A 22721-nucleotide genomic window follows, 5' to 3' on the forward strand; every position below is an offset into this window, starting at 1 on the left:
AAAAGCATTATATAAAAACCATGCAAATCAAATCACTTAACCATACCAAACAAATGATAAAATCCATCACTTGGTGAAAATTAAAATTTTACTGCACAGAAAAGAACAATGAAAGCAGGAAACTAGACAAATATGTTTGACTTCCCAATGAAGGCAATAAAAATTTGCAGCAGCTAGCAATGCAACCCAAAAGATAAAAAAAACCCTCAAATAAGGTAGAAAGAGAAGCTGTGAACACAGATTTGCGTATTGTACAATCATTCAAGCTTAGTGTTACACAATGGCATATCTAAACTCAGACCAACAAGTTATTTCCTATTTTTCTTTCTGCACCTAGCAGAAGAGTCGTGAAATAGGAAAATTTTGCTTGTAAGAAACACAGGAAGGACATTTAAAGAATGTCCTGCCCCAGACAGCAGTGGAGGCAAGGTCACTGAATAACTTTAAGGCCAAGTTAGGTAGATTCTTGATTGACAAGGGAGTCAAACGTTATAGGAGTAAACAGGAAAATAAAGTTGAGACTGCAATCAGAACCACCATGATCCTATCAAACGGCGGAGCACGGCCAAGGGGCTGAATGGCCTGCTCCTTCCTTAATTCATACCTTTGTTTGTAAGTTGAAAATCACACCCTGAAAATATTTAAACTAAATAACATTCTCATTTTTCATCTGAAATCCCTCCAATTTAATCTTTTAATGCATTTTCTAACCTGGTTATACATAAATTCCAAAAACAACTGATTCATTCTTTGCTGCCACCTTTTTCATTCACGGAATGACACACCTGTTTCACTAGAGTTAAAAAAAAAAATTCTACCTCTACCGTGCTGCACTTGTGGGTAAGCTTACTTACTGCCAGGATATTTGTGTAAAATTTCTAGTTTTGCCTTTACTCTCAAACAAAAGCGTCACTTTGCTGACATTTGATCATGATTTAAAGGGAGATTGAGTGTGAAACAGGGGGGATAACATCAGGCCAACCCAAGGCTGTAGGTCAACACATTGGGTTATATTATGGAGTCATACGACATTAATGGGGTTTAGAAGCCTGACCATAATGTGTTTCATTGCCTGACAGGTGCCTGAGAGGACACTCTTATGAGTAATTTTGTATTAAGTACCATATTTCCATAAGATATAGAATAACCCATAAGGGTATACACTCAAGCAAGGAAAAATGAAAATTTGGAATGGTATGGATGAGTAAATTGTCAGAAAGTACATGTGATTTTGGCACATGGCTTGGACTAGTCATGTAAAATTGTGCAACTCAAACTCTGATGGCCATGTGGCTTGATAGGTAAGCATACTCAATATAAAATAGGCCAACATCAAAATCCAGTAAGTACTTTTCTTTGTGTGGAACAAAAAGCAATTAATATTATCAATTCTGCTATCTAATATATTCACTATTGCAAGTCATTAAATTCCCAATAATATTCATTCAAAAACAGCGCAGTTTCACGTCTTTACAGTAGATCATACAGTATAAGTTGAATCAATTGCAAATCATTAAATTTCCTATAGTATTCAAAAATAATGTAGTTTCATTTCTTTACAGTAGATCATAGAATACAAGTTGAATCAAAGTGTAAAATAACTATTGTTTACGTTTATGCTCACTGCACCCCCTTTTTTCAACTAATAAATATCGCTGTAATTGCATTGGGATTTGGTGGATGGCATCAAGCAGGCAATATACCAAGGGTATGCAAGATGATCCGTGGGATTTAAGACACACCCACACAGAGGAGCAGTACGGTAGCACAGTGGTTAGCACTGCTGCTTCACAGCTCCAGGGACCTGGGTTCGATTCCCGGCTTGGGTCACTGTCTGTGTGGAGTTTGCACATTCTCCTCGTGTCTGCGTGGGTTTCCTCCGGGTGCTCTGGTTTCCTCCCACAGTCCAAAGATGTGCGGGTTAGGTTGATTGGCCAGGTTAAAAATTGCCCCTTAGAGTCCTGAGATGTGTAGGCTAGAGGGATTAGCGGGTAAATATGTGGGGGTAGGGCCTGGGTGGGATTGTGGTCGGTGCAGACTCGATGGGCCGAATGGCCTCCTTCTGCACTGTAGAGTTTCTATGATTCTATGAGCAGACAGTGCATTGCGACTGAACAGAAATGGCTTCATATTTCAAAACCGTGACCTTAATGAGAGGCATCCTTATTGAAACTTAAAGGATTCTCAGGGGGCTTGACAGGGTAGATGTTGTGAGAGTCTAAGACCAGAGGTCATAATCCCAGAGTAAGGGGTCACCCATTTAAGACAGAGATGAGGAGGAATTTCTTCTCTCAGAGGGTAGTAAATTTGTGGAATTCTTTCTTGCTTAGAGCTGTAGAGGCTGGATTGTTAAGTATTTCCAAAGCTGAGGGAGAGACAGATTTTAAATCAGTAAGGGAATCAAAGGTTATGTGGATAAAGTGGGAAAGTGGAATTGAGGATTATCACTTCAGATCAGTCATGATTTTATTGAATGGCAGATCAGAAACGATGGGCTGAATGGTCTATTTCTGCTGCTATGTCTGATGGTCAACACCAGCAGTTCGCATTTATACAGTGGAAGGATTTTTCGAAACTGGAAAGGTCAACTTAGGCTTTGCGACTTTTGGTAATAACAACAACTCTAACCTTTAAATCAGAAGTTTCAAAATTTTAGAAAAAATGCAACACCATATGGGTGAATTATAACAAGTTTACTGTTGCATAATATAAAAAGTGCAAAAATGTAACATGTTCCAAAGGGCACAGGATATTTGACCAACACCACTACTTCAGAGATGAGCACAATTTCCTTATTCATTTGTAAGTTATAGTTAATCATGCAGCATATGTCATTAGATAGATCCAATCAAAATACATATAAAAGTAAGTTAATATTTAAGAGTTTGAGCAGAAAAGAAATCCACAACATTTCTTTGCCCAGCCAGCATTCCTACCAGTACAATGGCGAAGTGAAGGCCAGTTGGGTTCAAGAAGCAGTTTCTCAGAGAATCTGACTTTCAGGCTCAGTAATTAGGTGAATAATTTTTAAATTATATTTTTGCTTCACTGGTACGAAAAGAAAAATACACAAAGGAGCACGTTTGCCCCTTTTTGATTAGGTTAGTTTGCCCTTTCATCAAACTCCTGTACTAAATACTCATCCTAACTTAATGTCTTCACGAGTGGACCATTGTTAACAGATCGATTACAAATTATTTTACTGTAATTACCCAGCTATTTTAAGTTTTAATTATTTAAAATATCAAAACTGTAAGATAAATTGAAGGATTGTTGGTGCAACAGAGTGACTGGGACTGGTTTCAGCACAAGTTGCAAAAGGGAAATGAGAATTTGAAGCTTGGCAACTGTAAGTAGCATAACAGAAAAGACATCATTAAATACTTTTACACATTAGCTGTTCAGTAGACTCAAGCATATTGGATACGGATCAAGTTAAACAAAAACGGATGGTGCCAATGATTAGCTTCATGAGGGGATTTTCAGAACACCTTTCTTTTTTGTAATTTATTCTCGGGTGTCACTGGCAAAGCCAGAATTTATTACATTCTGGTAGCCTGAAGGTCATGGTGGGCCTTCTTCTTGAACCGCTGTAGTCCATATTCTATGGCTGGAGTTTGCAGTTGCAAAATTGTCAGCCCATGAAACTGATAACTTCTGACATCCATAAATTGGCAATTAAACGTGGAACTCCAAAAGATGCTCTCAGTGATTCCCAGCTCCACCACAGGGAATGTTACTCAAGTCCCTGAAAAAGGCAAATCTTTAGAAATCATTGAACTGATGAGAACCTCCCTTCTCAGACTGTAAATCACTGCTAAAATACCCAAAATAATTACACTTCGTTAATGAGGTGCGACTGGGTTTTTAACTATGTCATAAGTTTATAACTATTGTTGAACACTTGCCTTTGATACTTTCGTAATGTCAAATGTTTCCATTACAATAACATTTCCATCGTTTTAAATTAAGGTTTTCTGTAAAAATTGATAATATTTCAGCTTCTAATGTGTATTCTCAAATCTTTATTTTGCCCCCTGTAAAATTAAAAATGAAATGTAATCTGTGCACATCATGTTTTGCTCTGTGAAAATTATTTAATATGATTGACTGCTTACATTGGTGTTGCTGGTTGCCTGGAGATCCCCTTGGTGGCAAATTCAAATTGATATTGGGAAAGCATCACAAGATTTTTGTGGATTTCTTTCTTTGAGGCCAGCAGTGAACATTGTTGACCATGCAATCTGGATCACTGAAGTAGTTTACACAACTGAGTGGCTTGTGAGCCCACCTGAGGACAACCACCGTGGTGTGGGATTGGAATGTCATATAGGCCACAATGGGTAAGAGTGGCAAGATTCTTCCCCTGAAAGACATTACTGAACCAATTGGGGTTTTCTGATAATCTATGGTCAGTGTTGAAAAATAAAATTGTTTAACTTTTATACCAGCTTTTATTCTCCCAACTGAACTCCTCAACTCAGCTGTTCAACTATTAATCTACACTGCTGCATTACTAGTCCAGTAACATAGCTGCTCTATCCTACAAATTTGTTCTTGGAAATCATATTTCTGATATAGATTAAGTTTACAAAATGTTCATTTGATGGAAGGTTCCATAACCAATACTATGTTAAATAATATGTCCAGGTCTTGATACTTTGTGGCACAGAACCAGGACAGAACTTGGTAAAATGTTCCTCCAAAGTTAACAAAATGCAAAATATTTTAAAAGTACACGGTTTCCATAGAAATCATAGAAACCCTACAGTGCAGAAGGAGGCCATTCGGCCCATCGAGTCTGCACCGACCACAATCCCACCCAGGCCCTACCCCCACATATTTTTACCCGCTAATCCCTCTAACCTACACATCCCAGGACTCTAAGGGGCAATTTTTAACCTGGCCAATCAACCTAACCCGCACATCTTTGGACTGTGGGAGGAAACCGGAGCACCCGGAGGAAACCCACGCAGACACGAGGAGAATGTGCAAACTCCACACAGACAGTGACCCGAGCCGGCAATCGAACCCGGGACCCTGGAGCTGTGAAGCAGCAGTGCTAACCACTGTGCTACCGTGCCGTTTGAGTAGACCTGTGAAAGGGATTTTTCTGGAGTCTCCAAGAATTGAAGATTAATTTCCAGAAAACTGTTGAGAGCAATAATAACCCATGGGGGTTTTAAAAAAGAAGTTATTTCTTAATATTTTTAATTATTTTTTAAAAATTGGAGATTTGAAGAAAGGTTACTTGGCAGACAGTTAAAATGAATCCAATCAGATATCAGGGTCTGTTTGCTTTCCAACTGGTGGGGAAGGCAGCAAATCACCAGGATGGGCATCTTAAGGTGAAAGGTGTCAGCAATGTGAGGACAACTGCTGGAGTAAGGAAATCATGCAATGAAACCTCTAAAAATATGTCCAATCAGAGCAGGTAACCCTGGTTTGTACAGATGTTTTACTTATATCTATAACATTATCTAGTTAATCAGTACTTTATGAAATGGAATTGGATCTGTGGTAATATTTGGAAATGGTCTTCTGGAGAACTACTTATACTTAATGACCGCACTTTCACCTTTCTCGATTCATATCCATCAGATTTTCGGCTTGCTCTCAAAGAATTAAAACAAAATGCTGCCCACTGAAGTGTTTTTAGTGCTGACATGCAATACCATTCAGAGTTTTAGGTTAAGTAACAGCAGAATAAAAATAAATAAAATAAAATTTCATGTTTCTTCTACCGACACAGATGTTTCAAATGATCTTTATAAGTCCTTAGTCTGCTTATATTTCTGGACTGCTTTCCAGCATTACAATTTCCAATGAAAGCTACTTGCTGAGATAAATATTTAGAATTTTTAATATGGTTTTCAAATCCCTCCATGATCTCACTCTCCCTTATATCTGTAACCTCCTCTGTGCCTTACAACCGCCTGAGATCTCGGTGTTCCTCCATTTCTGGTCTCTTGTGCATCCCGAATTTCAACACTCCACCATTAGCAACGCTGTCTGTAATTGTCGAGGACCTAAACTGTAGAATTTCCTTCCTAATTCTCTCCTCCTCCTTCTCCCTTCCTTTAACGCTCTGCTTAAAACCTACCTAGAATCATAGAAACCCTACAGTACAGAAAGAGGCCATTTGGCCCATCGAGTATGCACCGACCACAATCCCACGCAGGCCCTACCCCCATATCCCTACATATTTACCCACTGATCCCTCTAACCTACGCATCTCTGGACACTAAGGGGCAATTTTAGCATGGCCAATCAACCTAACCTGCACATCTTTGGACTGTGGGAGGAAACCGGAGCACCCGGAGGAAACCCACGTAGACACGAGGAGAATGTGCAAACTCCACACAGACAGTGACCCAAGCTGGGAATCGAACCCAGGTCCCTGGAGCTGTGAAGCAGCAGTGCTAACCACTGTGCTACCGTGCCGCCTCTTTAACAAAGCTTTTGATTTATTATTGTCACATGTATTAGTATACAGTGAAAAGTATAGTTTCTTGCGCACTATCCAGACAAAGCATATGCTACATAGAGAAGGAAAGGAGAGGGTGCAGAATGTAGTGTTACAATCATAGCTAAGGTGTAGTCAATAAATAGGAGTCTGACATAGGTGCCTTTGTTATTTAGGTGTTCCACGATCATCTATCCTTACTCTTTATGTCCTTGTAATAAATTTTGAGTGGTGTACTTCTGCAAAGAGCCTTGGACCTTTCTTGACGTTGACACTATGTAAATACAACTTGTTGCTTCCCATTATAAAAGATGTCTAAACTATGAACAGGCAACATAAGGATTTGTACAAGAACAATGAATAAAAAAGCAAAATGGAAATTAGATAGAAGCATTAGGTGAACCAAAACATGAGACAAAAATTAGTGAGGTCGAAGTTTGAGTCCATGATCTCATATTTCTGACCTCAATAGGAATATGACAGACAGTCAGTTCCTTCCTATAAAAATGGATGAGGGAAAATCAAACAGCTCCATTCCTAACCTTTGCTAGCCTATGCCGTAGCAAATGATTGAGTAACAGTAACAACATTCAGCAGAGCTTGTATGGCACATGTTTCAACCACTTCTACAAGAAAACTATGTCAGGTTACTACAATTTAAACACTGAAGGCTGCTCGAAAATTGAGTCGGGTGGATCTTGATCGTCCAACGGTGGATAAATTTTATAAAGGCGTTTTGCCTGCTGACTGTCCTGAGTTTGTGCATGAGTGGAACAGACAAGCCACGAGCGAGTGAGTACTGGCAGGTTACTCAATCTTGGAAGGCATCACAGCCGAGAACAATCTAGGATTCAGCTGAAAACTACACAGCAGGAGCCTGAGCTTTAGCTAAGGTTTTTTCTTCACCCACAGAGGCCATTTGGGATAGAAGCCAATTAAGTGTCCATGACTGATAGCCTGGCTGAGATCAGTGATTTTGAGAGTTTAAGATCGTTAAGACTGAGTGTTGCCTTTGCCCACTAGAAAAACCTGAAGGAACGAATGTGGATAAGCTAGATAAGTTTAACAGCAAGATATTTTAAGTTGGTATGGTGAAATAACCTATTTTACAGTCGATAAGAAACGCCAATATTCAAAGCCATTTAAAAGTGTTATTTCTTCTCAAAACCATGCATCTCTTCAGGATAACATTTTAAAAATAAGAACGTTTACTATTTTGCTCCCGATGATGCCTTTAAGTACACTCCACTCATAATATACTCCATGGGAACTAACCAAGTTTATTTATTTTCATGGACAAACCACAGTCCATTTCCTATACAGCTGCACAAAATATAGCACAAGGACCTCAGCATTCCAGGTTTCAGTAAACGCATCACCGACAGCTTTTAAAGGTGATTCAATTTGTTGGTGTTTGTTCCCTTCCTCCACATCGATTAAAAATATATATTTTTATGTGACTGATAAGTGAAAGTAACTGCTGGTCATCATTATTGATTACTGACACGGCTGTGTAACGAAATGCCAGACCATGGCTGTTTCCTGTTTGTTGACATATTTATACTGTTTAACTTCTGTGACAATTCAGCATGTCTGAAATGGTCCGAAAGTAAAACGTCAATTTTTACAGCTTATCATGTCAAAACAACCTGCATAGATATTTAAAAGCTGTAATACAAAACTAGCCCCTTTGGCCTAATCTGTCTATGTCAGTCTTATTATATTAATATACAGCTTCAAGATTATCTTTCGGTTATTAAATTCTATACTTCATGATTTCTATCTTTTTAATGGCTTTAATCAACCAAAGGTGCGGCTTTTAATGTCCTGTGTCATGACAGCTCACCTCCAAATTCACAGTGCTCGTTAGATTTAGCCTTTCTCCCCCCCCCCCCACTGCCTTCAAACCCATCAAGGGAAGTATTAAATCCTGCCCATCAGGTTGGTTCCCAGGCTGTCATTAGTCAGCAATACAATAATGAAGATAAGTGACTGAAAGGCATCAGTAATTTTAAATTCCTCCCTTTATAACATTGAAGAATGATGGAATGAATCAGTACCATTCGCTTCCACCTTATTTAAATGATTCGTTAAAATTGTAGCCCGTGCAGCAGACCAAGGCAACCCATTCCTCGCTAAGTATCATTACAGAATTAGTTCCCTGTAAAATCAAATACGTGAATCTCCCTGATGGTTCAGTAAATAGCTGATCCAGGATTAGGCTGAACCTCAATGAACCATGAGGCAAAAATAGCTCAACAAATGTCAAAGCTCACAAATGAATTTATATATATCGGAGGTCAACTGGTACCCACGAACCATATCCCAGCAAGCAATCAGCATCTTGAGGCAAGGAGGAGAAAATAAGTGTTAACAGTTTACAGCAGTATTCATGGGCAGATAATACAGAGGAAGAAAGAGTTCCAACTCTTTCACCATGATCTGCTCAGTTTTTCATAAGGGTACAAACCTCTATTTTCCATCTTTTCCACACTGTTAAGGTTTGCTTCCAAAAACTGAAAGTGCCAAACTGCTGAAAACTTCCCACAGCTTAACTGAGAATACAATGGAGTTGGGGATTGAAACACATCGCTTAATAGCATCCGCTTGCAAGCCAACACCACACCAGGGCTTGAGCACAAAAATCCAGGCTGACACTCCTGTACAGTAGAGCTGCACTGTTGCAGGTGCTGTCATTTGGAGGATACATTAAACCAAAGCCCTGTGGTCAAATGGACAACAACCTGAGAAACTAGGTCCAACATAAAACTGGACACTTTAAATTAATACAGCTAAGATCTGCTTCTACAAGGTTACCACAGGTCAAAAGCCAACAGGGACACATCCAGAACTATCTCGCATATTGAACAAGGGTACTTCACTTTAACAATAGGGAAGTCATCATGACCCGAAACCAGGACCCAGACCTTTTACATATTGAACAGAGGGGCTTAAATTTTACAATGGAAGAGTTATGTCCCAGGAGGTACTCAGCCAGACTTCATTATGATTGCGTATTCCTTAGTTATGCACAACTAGAATGACCTGGCCTAACCACTTTGGGTGTTGTGACCACCACCCCCCCTCTGTCCTGTCACCCCATTGGCAAAAGCCAGGGAACATTCGAAGAAGGAACAGGGAGGGCAGAAAGTCATTTTCGAGACAAACACCAGCGAAGACTCCACTGAACCTGCTGTGACCTGGGACAATGCAGGAGGGTTTGCGAGATCCACCTAAGAGGACCCCGAGTTCATCTGTCACCGTGAGCTCAGTGAATTGAATCCAACAGCCCAATCGATTTCACCAGACCGGCTGGTATCTATTTCTCAGGTAATTAGCCTACTTTAGTGAAAGTTAACTTAATCTACTGCATAAGAATTGTTTCTTTAACTTGCAAGTATTTTTAATAAAGCTAAGTTTGAACCTCAACCCTCTGTCTGTCTCATAAAGTAAAAGCACTTGAGTAAATGTGATAAACTGGTCCAAGTGTCTATACAGAATATTTCACAAACAGCCCTGCCTATCCTCTAAGTAAAAGATCCAATGTGGCACTATATTAAACAACAGCTTGGGAGTTAGCCCAGTGCTCTCGTCAAAATTTATCCCACAAGCAAGATCACAAAAACAGATTATCAGATGATTAACACATTGCCATTTGTGGGAGCTTGTTGTGAGCAAATTTGCTGCCACATTTCCTTTATAATAACAATTACACTTCAAAAGTCCTTCATTGGTTGTAAGGTGCTACAAGATGAAAGGCACCAAATAAATACAATTCTTTCTTTCTATTTTGGTGATATCTGTGGAAACTGTTATGAACACTTAGAAACAAAACATATGATTTAAAAAAGCAAGCAAAGAGATACATTAATAAATTACATGGTAGTATGGATGAGCTGGTTCTCACCAGCCTATTGTACAATTCCAACATTTTTGCTTTTATTAAAAAATACATAGAATTGGTTTCCAACAACCAAACCTTTCACAAGAATTTACCTGCAATCTCATAAAACGATCAGCTCCTATTCAAATCATTGTCTCAAATGAAAAATGCATATAATTATTATTTCAGACAGGATGGCTTATTGATTAGTAGTGTAAGCTTTCATATAAATGCTAACCTTCACTCCTTCATTGTAACTGTCAATTGGACTGTTTAGGCTAGCAATGCTTCCTCCATGGCTCGGGGCACCAGGTCGAGGCGGCTTCTTTGGTGGTGCTACATGCTCTATTGGACAGAAGAGTAAAAGAGAAAACCTTTGTTTGAATTGATTGTTATGAGACTGGCAGCTTGGTTTTTGCCAAAAAGGCAGATAATGTATAATCAATTAGAGATACATACAGAGTGTAGGACAGGCTTCTTCACGTTGTGGATTTTGTGTCTGATCAGCGGAATATTCAATTGCCACTGTGGGAGGCCCAGTCGATTTTGAGGACCCAGCCTCATTAGTATCAGCACATCCTGAACAAAGCAGTCTGTTTGATTGGCACCCCTATTCACCAGCTTAAACCTTCACTTCCTCCTCCACCAGTGCATTGTGGCAGCAGTGTGTACTATCTACAAAATACACTGCAGCCACTCACCCAAGCTCCTTCAACTTGGGCAACATGGTGGCACAGTGGTTAGCCAGGGTCCCAGGTTCGATTCCAGTCTTTGGTGACTGTCTGTGTGGAGTTTGCACGTTCTCCCTGGGTCTGCATGGGTTTCCTCCAGGTGCTCCGGTTTCCTCCCACAGTCTGAAGGTGTGCAGGTTAGTGGACTGGCCGTGATAAATTGCCCCTTAGTGTGCAAAGGTGTGTAGGCTAGATGGATTAGCCATGGTAAATGTGTGGGGTTACAGAGATAGGGTAGGGGAGAGAGCCTGGGTAAGATACTCTGTCAGAGAGTCGGTGCAGACTTGATGGGCCGTAGGGATCCTTGATTCTATAAACAGCAGTTTCCAAACCCACAATTGCTACCACCTAGTATGACAAGGGAGCACTATCATCTGTAACAACCCCCTCGTAAGCCATACATATCCTGGCTTGAAAAGATATTGCCATTCCTTTATTATTGTTACACAGACCACAGGATTCAAGGCTGCTCACCATCACCTTCGCAAGACAATTTGGAATGGACAATAAATGCTGACCTTGCCAGTGACACTCAAAGAACAAAGAACAGTACAGCACAGGAAACAGGCCCTTCGGCCCTCCAAGCCTGTGCCGCTCCTTGGTCCAACTAGACCAATCGTTTGTATCCCTCCATTCCCAAGCTGCTCATGTGACTATCCAGGTAAGTCTTAAACGATGTCAGCGTGCCTGCCTCTACCACCCTACTTGGCAGTGCATTCCAGGCCCCCACCACTCTCGGTGTAAAAAAACATCCCTCTGATATCTGAGTTATACTTCGCCCCTCTCACCTTGAGCCCGTGACCCCTCGTGAACGTCACTTCTGATCTGGGAAAAAGCTTCCCACCGTTCGCCCTATCTATCCCCTTCATAATCTTGTACACCTCTATTAGATCTCCCCTCATTCTCCGTCTTTCCAGGGAGAACAACCCCAGTTTACCCAATCTCTCCTCATAGCTAAGACCCTCCATACCAGGCAACATCCTGGTAAACCTTCTCTGCACTCTCTCTAACGCCTCCACGTCCTTCTGGTAGTGCGGCGACCAGAACTGGACGCAGTACTCCAAATGTGGCCTAACTAGCGTTCTATACAGCTGCATCATCAGACTCCAGCTTTTATACTCTATACCCTGTCCTAGAAAGGTAAGCATACCATATGCCTTCTTCACCACCTTCTCCACCTGTGTTGCCACCTTCAAGGATTTGTGGACTTGCACACCTAGGTCCCTCTGTGTTTCTATACTCCTGATGACTCTGCCATTTATTGTATAACTCCTCCCTACATTATTTCTTCCAAAATGCATCACTTCGCATTTATCCGGATTAAACTCCATCTGCCACCTCTCCGCCCAATTTTCCAGCCTATCTATATCCTGTATTGCCCGACAATACATTTCAAAAATGCATGAAAATCCCATAACTTCCGAGCTTTTGTATTCCATACCTCTATTTATAAAGCACAGGATTCCATATGCTTTATTAACTTAGCCTACCACCCAAGATTTGTGTCCAACCACTCCCCAGGTTGCTGTTTATGCATCCCTTTCAAAATTGTGCCATTTAAATTGTATTGTCTCTCCTAATTCCTCCTACCAGAATATATAACCCACAATTCCCTACATTGAATTTCATTTGCCATGTGTCCTTCTATTTCAGCAGCCTGTCTATGCTTTCCTGAAGTCTATTACTGTTATGTTCACTGTTCCTACACTTCCAAGATTCATGTCATCTGCCAATTTTGAAATTTTGCCATACATTACCATTGTGGATGGATTTGTGTTTATAATATTCCTACAATTGGTATGAAGACAGATTGTGCATCCGACTGCTTTGCGTCTCAGTTCTCCCGTACGCGCTTCATTTCTGTGAGAACCCCACCTCAACTACTATAAATTGGTCCATCCTTATTAATTTGCCTTGCCTTTCCATGTTAAACTGATCACTTTGTCTGCCTCCAAGGACAGACTAGGTCAGTGGATTTCTCCTGCCTCAGACTTGTCCCAATGATTAGGGATCTTAAACTCTCCTTTGAGTATTGTCGCTCAGTCCCAGTGTGATATGGCTAATTGTTTCCCTTATTACTCCTGAGCATGGCACTGGAAATAATTATTTTACTTCAGAACCTATTGCTTTTTAAAAAAATGAATCACAACATCTGACTGCACTTTACTTCAGTAAAGTTTTCCATCAAAATAAGTCTCTTCCTCTGACTGTTCAGGACTCCTTGCTGTGGCTTAAAATCATAGTTGCTACAAAGATTTGCCACTGAATGCACTTGCTCTTTTCTGCTGCATCAGAAGAGTGAAAATTGGAAGTATTTATTTTATGAAACTGCATGCATGTTATCGTGATGCTATCATGAGTTTTACTTGGTTTCTCTGGTAGGATCTGAAATCGGTCTTTGAAACTTTGTTCTAAAATCTATCCCCATTTCTTGAGCAAAAGAATTAAAACTTTGTGCTGAAGGCAGACTTCAATTCTTACCTTGTTTACCTACAGGCTGATAGATGTGTTGATTGCCACTCTAAAAGAAAAAAAAATGAAAGGATGAAAATACAAATATAATACAGTCAAATTATCTGATTAGTTTAATATTTTTATATTAATTTACATTTAATTACATTACTTAAGACAATTTATTTTTAATGCTAGCTTTTAATTGAAGCTCTTGAAAAACAAGATTGAAAGTTGTTGTTAGTTTTCCCGGCAGCAAAAAGCTCAGATATTTTGATTGATTTTTTTGCCCTCGCAATTTTAGGTAGCACATTATTATTCCAGAGATGGACAACATGCTTTTTCATTTTTGACACCCTGGTCATTTAAGCTGCGGACGCCAGATGATGTTACAATTGGAACAACTTGTCTATCTTCGTGTCTATAGACCAGGCAACATTTCAGAAATCTCTGAGCCAAGATTCCAAGACTTTCTTAATATATTGACCTGCTATGATCTACCAATGGTGACATGCAGGTGATGCTTACAAGTTCATAAAAAATATTTTCTGAATAAAATGCCAATGCATAACATTGTAGGGTAACTGGCAAAAGCAATTTAGTGGGGAAGTAGGTTTGTTTACAAGACTGATTTGGTTTTTCCAATGAAAACTTCAGTTTAAAATCACACCTTGTATATGCAAACTTCAGGCAAAGCCTCTGAATCATACCTTCAGTATACATTTACAGACAGAAACCATCTGTGATTAAAATTATAAACAGGTCAGACATCGTTCCCTCCCTTGATCAGAGAAAGAAAGTCTACTCGTGCCACAAATAGCGTAGTACGAAAACTTACTGGATCCAGTGGACTGCCGTCATCTCGATCAACATTGTTTCTCATGGATCTTGGATCAGGTTTCTATAAAGGAAATTAAAAGGCAGAGATTAAAATATTCAGATAATGTTCGTTAGCCTTATATTTTCTCTGCTACACAGAAGGCAATGAAATCAGTTCAGCAAAATCTAAATGCAAAGAACTCAAATTCAAAAGTGGTTACTTTACCAATTTTCCAACACATGACCTGAAAACCTCCATAGCATAATATTTGTCTGGGAGCGACACAGCAGCTTATTTTCCCTTCGCAGCAGAAATTACATACACAGGATGAGAATAACATGCATTAATTCCTGCTTCCTGTCAGAGGAAGGCTTACATCTACTTGGCTGCAGAAATACAGAAAATGCGTTCAATTACAACTTACAGGACTAAGAACTTTTAAAATTAGACTGATCACTCAATAAATTCAACAGGCTCTTGTTTACTGAAGATATGATGATGGTGCTTCACTTCATCAATGTGGGAATGGTAAAGTTCAAAATGCAATGAAAGAAATAGGGTCAATTCTAAATCCAAAATTGTGAACTCCATTTGTAGTTCTGACACAGTCTGCAATCAATTTGTCCCAAGCCTCGTCCCCATGGGAATATCTTGTTTGTGATCTATTAATTATTTGTCTCTTCTTTAAACTCATACTTTAAATATTTGGTTTGTGACCAATGTCTTTATTTAGATCAACTGTTTTCTTCTCCAACCCAAATGTGCTGACGTGAATATAGTTTTAAGAGGGATATAAACTATGTACTTGAAATTGATTTTAAGCAAGATAGAAGTCTTCATTCTTACAACAGCTTGGTATATTGAGATTTGCTACAGATTGTCTTTTATTTAAACAAATCTTGATTGACACCCCTGACCTTATAACAGTGCCTATGTATCGAAACAGAGGCCATTTCACTGTAGAATGGGGAAGAAATTCAACTTGTGCTGGGATGTATTAATAGAAACTTCACCCAAAGAAATCACACTGAGGCCCAATCAAAAATGGGCCTTGGGCCTCATTTGGATTAAACGGGTGAGCCGGGGCGGGGGGGGGGGGGGGGGTGCAGTCTGCTTTTTAAGATAGAAGGAGCACTCCTACTCCTCCAGGCTCCACAAATGAAAAAGAAATCTGTGTACAATATCAGCAGCAATATCCCAGTTTTATTACCTAGCCCTGGATAGAATAAAGATGTGGAACAGCTGGCAGTGGCACAATTGCAGATGCATTTTAAACGGGGTCCAAGAACTGCTGTGAGGTTTCTGATTTGCATGTGCAAGATACATAGTACTCATTACAGGCGAGTGACTTGCAGAGCAGCTGCAAATCACTGGATTTCGATTTGGTTGTTGGTGCACTTAGGGGAGATCAGGCACAGGAGATTGCTGTTGTTTTAATATACACAAAACGGACAGAATTAAGTTGAATTTCTGTGTCCAACGTTTCTGAGAGGAAGATGGAAATATAATCAAAATGTTTAACTGACTTAAGAAAAAAGGTAATATTTTTCCATCAGGTCCATGTTTACATTCCTTGAATCTGTGTGAAGATGGCTGCGTAACGCTGCTTTTATATGGAAATTCTGGAGGCAATGTGACATCATATTGGGTGCTAACCCAAGGCAAAAGTGAATTACAAAGCTAGAAACATGAATGTTTGACTGTATGGAGATAGGTTTTCCTACAAAACTTACATAATAGCTACAGTTTAAAAAGTGAAAACATTCTCATGAAGCAGACTCATTCACATTTCAGATGATACATTAGTTAGCTCTTTCCATTGATTAAACCAGCCTTTTCATGTGGCAAGCCGCATTTCGATTTTCCTCACATTGAGGATGGGGCGGGGCAAATGAGTAAATTAATATTTGGCACAATGTTAAAATTTTAATCTCGCCCGCACGTCCACACCCCTCCCGCCCGCACGCCCACGCACTCCTCCCACCCGCACGTCCACGCACTCCTCCTGCCCGCACGCCCACGCACTCCTCCCGCCCGCACGCCCACGCACTCCTCCCGCCCGCCCACGCACTCCTCCTGCCCGCACGCCCACGCACTCCTCCCGCCCGCACCTCTCCTGCCCGCACGCCCACACACCCCTCCCGCCCGCACGCACACGCACTCCTCCCGCCCACGCACCCCTCCCGCCCGCACGCCCACGCACTCCTCCCGCCCGCACGCCCACGCACTCCTCCCGCCCGCACGCCCACGCACTCCTCCCGCCTGCACGCCCACGCACTCCTCCCGCCCGCACGCCCACGCACTTTCGTGCGCACACTCCCCTTCTGTGACATTAGTGCACCTTTAAGAGTTTTTTTAAAAAATCATGCTCTCTGCAGCTCACAGCCTTGTTGCCGGGCTGTCCATGAGGAGACATTTTATTGCTCCTTAAGCGGGTTTTAAATAGGGGTTGTATATGTTTACTCTGAGATTAGTTTTATGGCCCTGCATTGTAAGGAGAAAAGGTCATGGTTTCTGGACAGGTATTTTTCTCTTCCTAGGGAGTTTAAGGTTTTTTTTCTATTTGGCTGCAGTTTGAGTTTGAAGTTTTAGAAGGGGCATCAAGCTGAAAAGTCTCTGTCTCTCTCCTCCTGGTTTTGGAAATTCTGCTGGGTAGCTGAAAGCAATGTATATTGCCTTGCTGAAGGAAAGATTCTGCTGCTGGTGGCTTGTCTAGAGTCTCTCCCTAGTGTTCTGGGAAGCTGTCCTGACTTCAAACTAATTTGAGTCTATCACGAGAATTGCAGAATTTATCCAAAGGACTCAATTCTAGTATCACGTGAGCATTAGGATTTGCTGTGTTGAACTTGTTTAAAGGGTTTTGTCTATGGAGGGCTTTGGTTTGATTGGAACATCTTAGATGTATTTGTTAAGAGTTATACATTATTGTGGTTGTTTGGTTTTTGTTCATAATTGGTAATAGTTATTGCTAATTCTCTTTCCATACATGTTAACTATATTCTTAAATAAACCTTGTTTGATTGAAGCTCCCTAGTGGGTAATTTGAATCATACCTGAAGTGAAACATGTCATGGTGGCACAGTGGTTAGCACTGCTGCCTCACCGCGCCAGGGACCCGGGTTCAATTCCTGGCTTGAGTGACTGTCTGTGTGGAATTTTCCCATTCTCCCCGTGTCTGCATGGGTTTCCGCCAGGCACTCCAGTTTCCTCCCACAGTCCAAAAGATGTGCTGGTTAGGTGTATTGGCCGTGCTAAACTCTCCCTCAGTGTACCCGAACAGGCACCGGAGTGTGGTGACTTGTTCATTGCAGTGTTAATGTAAGCCTACTTGTGACTAATAAATAAAAACTTTAAACTTTTTACCCTCGCCAAATTCAAGATGAAAAACTTAAGATCCAGGTGGGTTCCATAAAACACTTCGAAGTTTCTGACCTGAACTGCACCCCTTCTCTCCCTTGCATGCACGCACCCACCCACCCCTTCTCTTGCACGCAACGCACCCTTTCTCTCGCCGCATGCACCCCTTCTCTCACTCGCACGCACCCCCCCTCACCAGCATGCACCCCCTCTCAGGGAAATGTAGTGAGCAGAGGGTTTGTGCCCTCCATTGTGTTTCTATCTCAGCATCATCATAGCTTTTGGGGCTCATGCTCCACCAATCACTGTCACTGCCTCATTTGCTTTTGAGGGGACCTTAATATACAAAAATATCTTGTTGTGTTTGTCTGGATAACAACAGTTCAAAGCAAAATTAAACAGATGTGAAAACCCTTTTTGTCCAATGTGCATTATGAAATTTTATATAAATGCAAGCTCTTCTTTACTGCAGAAATTGTTACTTGTCCTTGAATCGATAATCTCTGTGAATAGACAATCTCTGGCTTCCTAAACTTCATTGCAATGCAAGTGGGGATACTGCAAACGTGGGTTTGCACTGTATTGCTGGGACGTGGGATTTTCCAGCATCCAGTCCCACCGAAGGTCTCTTTGAAAGTGGAGTCACAGATGGACAGAGTGGTGAAGAAGGCATTCAGAATGCTTGGTTTCATTGGTCAGAACATTGAATACAGGAGCTGGGACATCTTGTTGAAGTTGTACAAGACATTTGGAATACTGTGTACCGTTCTGATCACCCTATTATGGAAAGGATATTATTAAACGAGAAAAAGTGCAGAAAAGATTTACTAGGATGCTACCGGGACTTGATGGATTGAGTTATAAGGAGAGGCTGGATAGACTGGGACTTTTTTCTCTGGAGTGTAGAAGGTTGAGGGGTGGTCTTATAGAGGTCTATAAAATAATGAGGGGCACAGATCAGCTAGATAGTCAATATCTTTTCCCAAAGGTAGGGGAGTCTAAAACTAGAGGGCATAGGTTTAAGGTGAAAGGGGAGAGATACAAAAGGATCCAGAGGGGCATTTTCTTTCCCCACACAGAGGGTGGTGAGTGCCTGGAACAAGCTGCCAGAGATAGTAGTAGGGGCGGGTACAATTTTGTCTTTTAAAAAGCATTTAGACAGTTACATGGGTAAGATGGATATAGAGGGATATGGGCCAAATGCGGGCAATTGTGACTAGCTTCAGGGTTTAAAACAAAAGGGCGGCATGGACAAGTTGGGCCGAAGGGCCTGTTTCCATGCTGTAAACCTCAATGACTTTTGGTTGGGCTGTTGAAACTCCAAAGTTTTCAGAATATTTCAAAGAAAGCCCTTACGCAATGAGTAAAATTCTATCAATCTTTGCAATAACCTACAAAGCAATTATATGAACACACTCTCCTAGCGCCACACCCATTTGCCCTGCAGTGTTAGCTCCTGTATTCTGTGCATGTCTTAACTGTAAAGTGATTCGCACTGCCTTGCCAAATGTGCTTCAGACAGGAAAAGAAGATTTAAGGCTGTGTGATTAATTTTAGTCTCCAATGGATTTATTAGTCAGTTTGTTTCTCTATTTCTCATATTCCGAGTAGCAGGATGGTACTTTCTCCCCAAGATTAATCTAATTATGATACTAAACCAAAGCAGAATTAGTCCCATCTTTAAATGCACATAAGTATATTCAATCGCATTAGGTTTCAGAAGTTGCATCGGTTGCATTCACTGTAAGAAACTATTTTATGGCTGGGATGGTCTGCAGAAAGGCCAGCATTTCCACATTTTACATTAAACTTTGTGTTATCCAGCACTTTACCAACTGGAATTCTCTATTAACCGGAATTTCTGATGTTCCCCTAATATGAACCATCACTTTATCAACTTTAGGAAGCAATTACAAAGTTATCCGGAATCTGTACTTATATACTGTCCATCACGCAAACCAGTCTCCCATCCATTGATTCTGTCTACACTTCCTGCTGCCTCGGAAAAGCAATCAGCATAATTAAGGACCCCACGCACTCCGGACATACTCCCTTCTACCTTCTTCCTTTGGGAAAAAGACAAAATAGTCTGAGGTCACATATCATCCGACTCAAGAACAGCTTCAGCCCTGCTGCCATCAGACTTTTGAATGGGCCACCTCATATTAAGTTGATCTTTCTCCACACCCTAGCTATGACTGTAACACTACATTCTGCACCCTCTCCTTTCCTTCTCCCCTATGTACTCTAGGAATGATATGCTTTGTCTGTGTAGCACACAAGAAACAATACTTTTCACTGTATACTAATACATGTAACAATAATAAATCAAATCAATGTCATTATTTTATACTTATGCTTTAATGTAGTTTTGAAAGTTGGAAGTAAAAATAATGCTGTTCTTTACTTCCTGAGTACTTGCATATTAGTTCATGTGAAAAGTATTACACTGTATTGCAGATTGGTAAATAGAACTTTTAGTTAATGACATTTATTATTAACTGGCACCACCCATTATTCACACGTGCTGGATAGTAAAGATTTTACTCTAAATAATTTTGGCAGGACAGCAAATGGATTCAAATAAAGCTACTAAGTAATTTACAGCTAAGAATTTTTGCTTGATACAGAGTCTGCACTCTTTCACCAGATGGACATAACCTACTAATCTGAATGCCATAGGTTTAGGTCTGGATTAGCTGAGAGCTAAAGCTTAGAATCTCAGCATGAAGATGCTATGAGATCTTAAGCAGATAAACTAATGAAGAGCATTGGTATAGAGTTCTGCAGACTTCTTGCTTCATGCCCAGTTGGACCACCTTCATTTAGAACATTGGTTGCCCAGTACATCTTAAGCAAAGTGGGAGGAATCTTGGCCATCCGCTGACGGGTCTACGTGAGTGGCTCAATACTGCATATGTTGTCAATGCTGTAAGTGTCATCATTATTTGATTCACACTTCCAGAAAGACAAATGTCATAGGAGTAACATGACAGCAAGTTTGCAAGAAATACATATTTTCCCAAGGTACCCATTGGACTTCAGTTATGAAACATACAGTCAAAAATAACATGGTTAACCTGGCCCTCAACTATGTCTGTCCATTTTCCCCACATGACTGCTCTCAAACTCCGAGAACCTTTGTAGGTTTCTGCTTGACCTCATCTCCCACCCCTTGCAGACCCCCCAGGGAAGGATCTCTCTACGATAGTCTCCAATCATCCCCAACCTCCCCATCCCATAGCACTTACACATGCAAGCAGAGGTGGTGCAACACCTTCCCTTTTTTAAAACTCATTCATGGGCTGTGGACATTGCTGGCATTTGCTGCCATCCTTAATTGCCCTTGAATGGAGTGCCTTGCTTGGCCATTTAAGAGTTAACCACATTGCTGTGTATCTGGAGTAAGACTAGGTATGAATGGCAGAATTGCTTCCATAGTAACAACGGTTTCATGGTCATTTTTAGACCAGCAATTGGGCCCCGCATCTAAGGATCTGCTGGCTTTGGAAAGGGTAAAGAGGAGGTTCACAAGAATGATCCCTGGAATGAAGAGTTTGTTGTATGAGGAACAGTTGAGGACTCTGGGTCTGTACGTGTTGGAGTTTAGAAGGATGAGGGGGGATCTTACTGAAACTTACAGGATACTGCGAGGCCTGGATAGAGGATGTGGAGAGGATGTTTCCACTAGTAGGAAAAACTAGAACCAGAGGACACAACCTCAGGCTAAAGCGACGATCCTTTAAAACAGAGATGAGGAGGAATTTCTTCAGCCAGACAGTGGTGAATCTGTGGAACTCTTTGCCGCAGAAGGCTGTGGAGGCCAGGTCATTGAGTTCTTTAACAGAGATAGATAGGTTCTTGATTAATAAGGGGATCAGGGGTTATGGGAAAAAGGCAGGAGAATGGGGATGAGAAAAATATCAGCCATGATTGAATGGCAGAGCAGACTCGATGGACCAAGTGGCCTAATTCTGCTCCTACGTCTTATTTTTTAAATTCCAGATTGTTTTTTTATTGAATCTGCCATGGTGGGATTCGAACCCAGGTCGCCAGAACATTATTCTGGGTCTCTGGATTACTTGTCCAATGATAATATCTCTACACCATCAGCTCCCTTGCCACCACTCAAGCCTCAAACATTGTTTCCAGGTGGAACAGTGGCCAGGATTAAGTTTTTCTGGCAGAGGCTTCTCTGAGGGGCTCAAAAGGGCAGGGGGTTACTCTATTTTGACAGTCAGTGGGGCCTGAGGCCTCACCTGGTCAGTGATGCCATGGCTCTCATCACCACTAAGCACCAGCCACTCACCAACCGCAGTCTCATCAACCTCAGCAGTGGCCAATGATGGCGATGTACCTGAGGAAGAAGAGGATGCAACACTGGACACGTGCCTCGTTTTCAGGTATGTTGGGTCTAGAGACCAGCCAGGCAGCTCTTGCTGAGGTGAGGGCAAGTGGGATTGTTGCTGCATGGGCACCCATTGCTGCTGCGACAGAGGAGCCCTACCTGGCTCAAAGAGTGCCTCCCAGGGTTTTGCAGTATAGTCCCCCACACTGCCAGCAAAATGCCAGCAAAGGCTTGAAGAGGCCTTTGGGTGGCCAGTAAATAGGTCTCTGGGTGGGAGGGCTGGCTACCATCCTCCCCCACTGCTGGCAAGATGGCATGGTGGTGGGAAGACAATGTGCACACCACAAACCTCAACCATCCCATGCTATTTTATGGCTCCTCCCCACGTAGCCCTTCCCTGGTAGGCTCACAAAATCCAGGTTTTTAATTTGCTATTACAATACTGTATTCTGTGGTCATAATGTGGTCTTCTCTACAGTGGGGGTCACCAACACAGATATGGTGATTGTGTTGTGGAACACCTCCAATCAATCTGCAAACATGACCTTGATCTTCTGGTCGTGTGTCATTTTAAAGCTCTACCTTACTCTTACTCTACACTGTTTTCATCAAGAAAGTTCGAGAAACAGCACCTCATCTTTCGGTGAAGCTTTCATGCTTAAGGG

The 22721-nt window shown here is 41.3% G+C and overlaps 1 protein-coding gene across 30 annotated transcripts in view; it reads right to left on the reverse strand.

Moving 5' to 3' along the window:
- The window catches only part of LOC144495599 (focal adhesion kinase 1), a 528227-nt gene that overhangs the window by 13874 nt on the left and 491632 nt on the right, over positions 1–22721 (reverse strand). For all 30 annotated transcript variants that reach the window (XM_078215780.1, XM_078215781.1, XM_078215769.1 and 27 more), the window contains 3 exons: positions 14370–14432; positions 13562–13601; positions 10588–10694 (listed from right to left, as the gene is read on the reverse strand). In XM_078215780.1, coding sequence (XP_078071906.1) covers positions 10588–10694; positions 13562–13601; positions 14370–14432 — 210 coding nt within the window. The remainder of the gene's footprint in view (positions 1–10587; positions 10695–13561; positions 13602–14369; positions 14433–22721) is intronic.

Source organism: Mustelus asterias, chromosome 7 (assembly GCF_964213995.1).
Source record: "Mustelus asterias chromosome 7, sMusAst1.hap1.1, whole genome shotgun sequence".
Classification (NCBI taxonomy): Eukaryota; Metazoa; Chordata; class Chondrichthyes; order Carcharhiniformes; family Triakidae; genus Mustelus; species Mustelus asterias.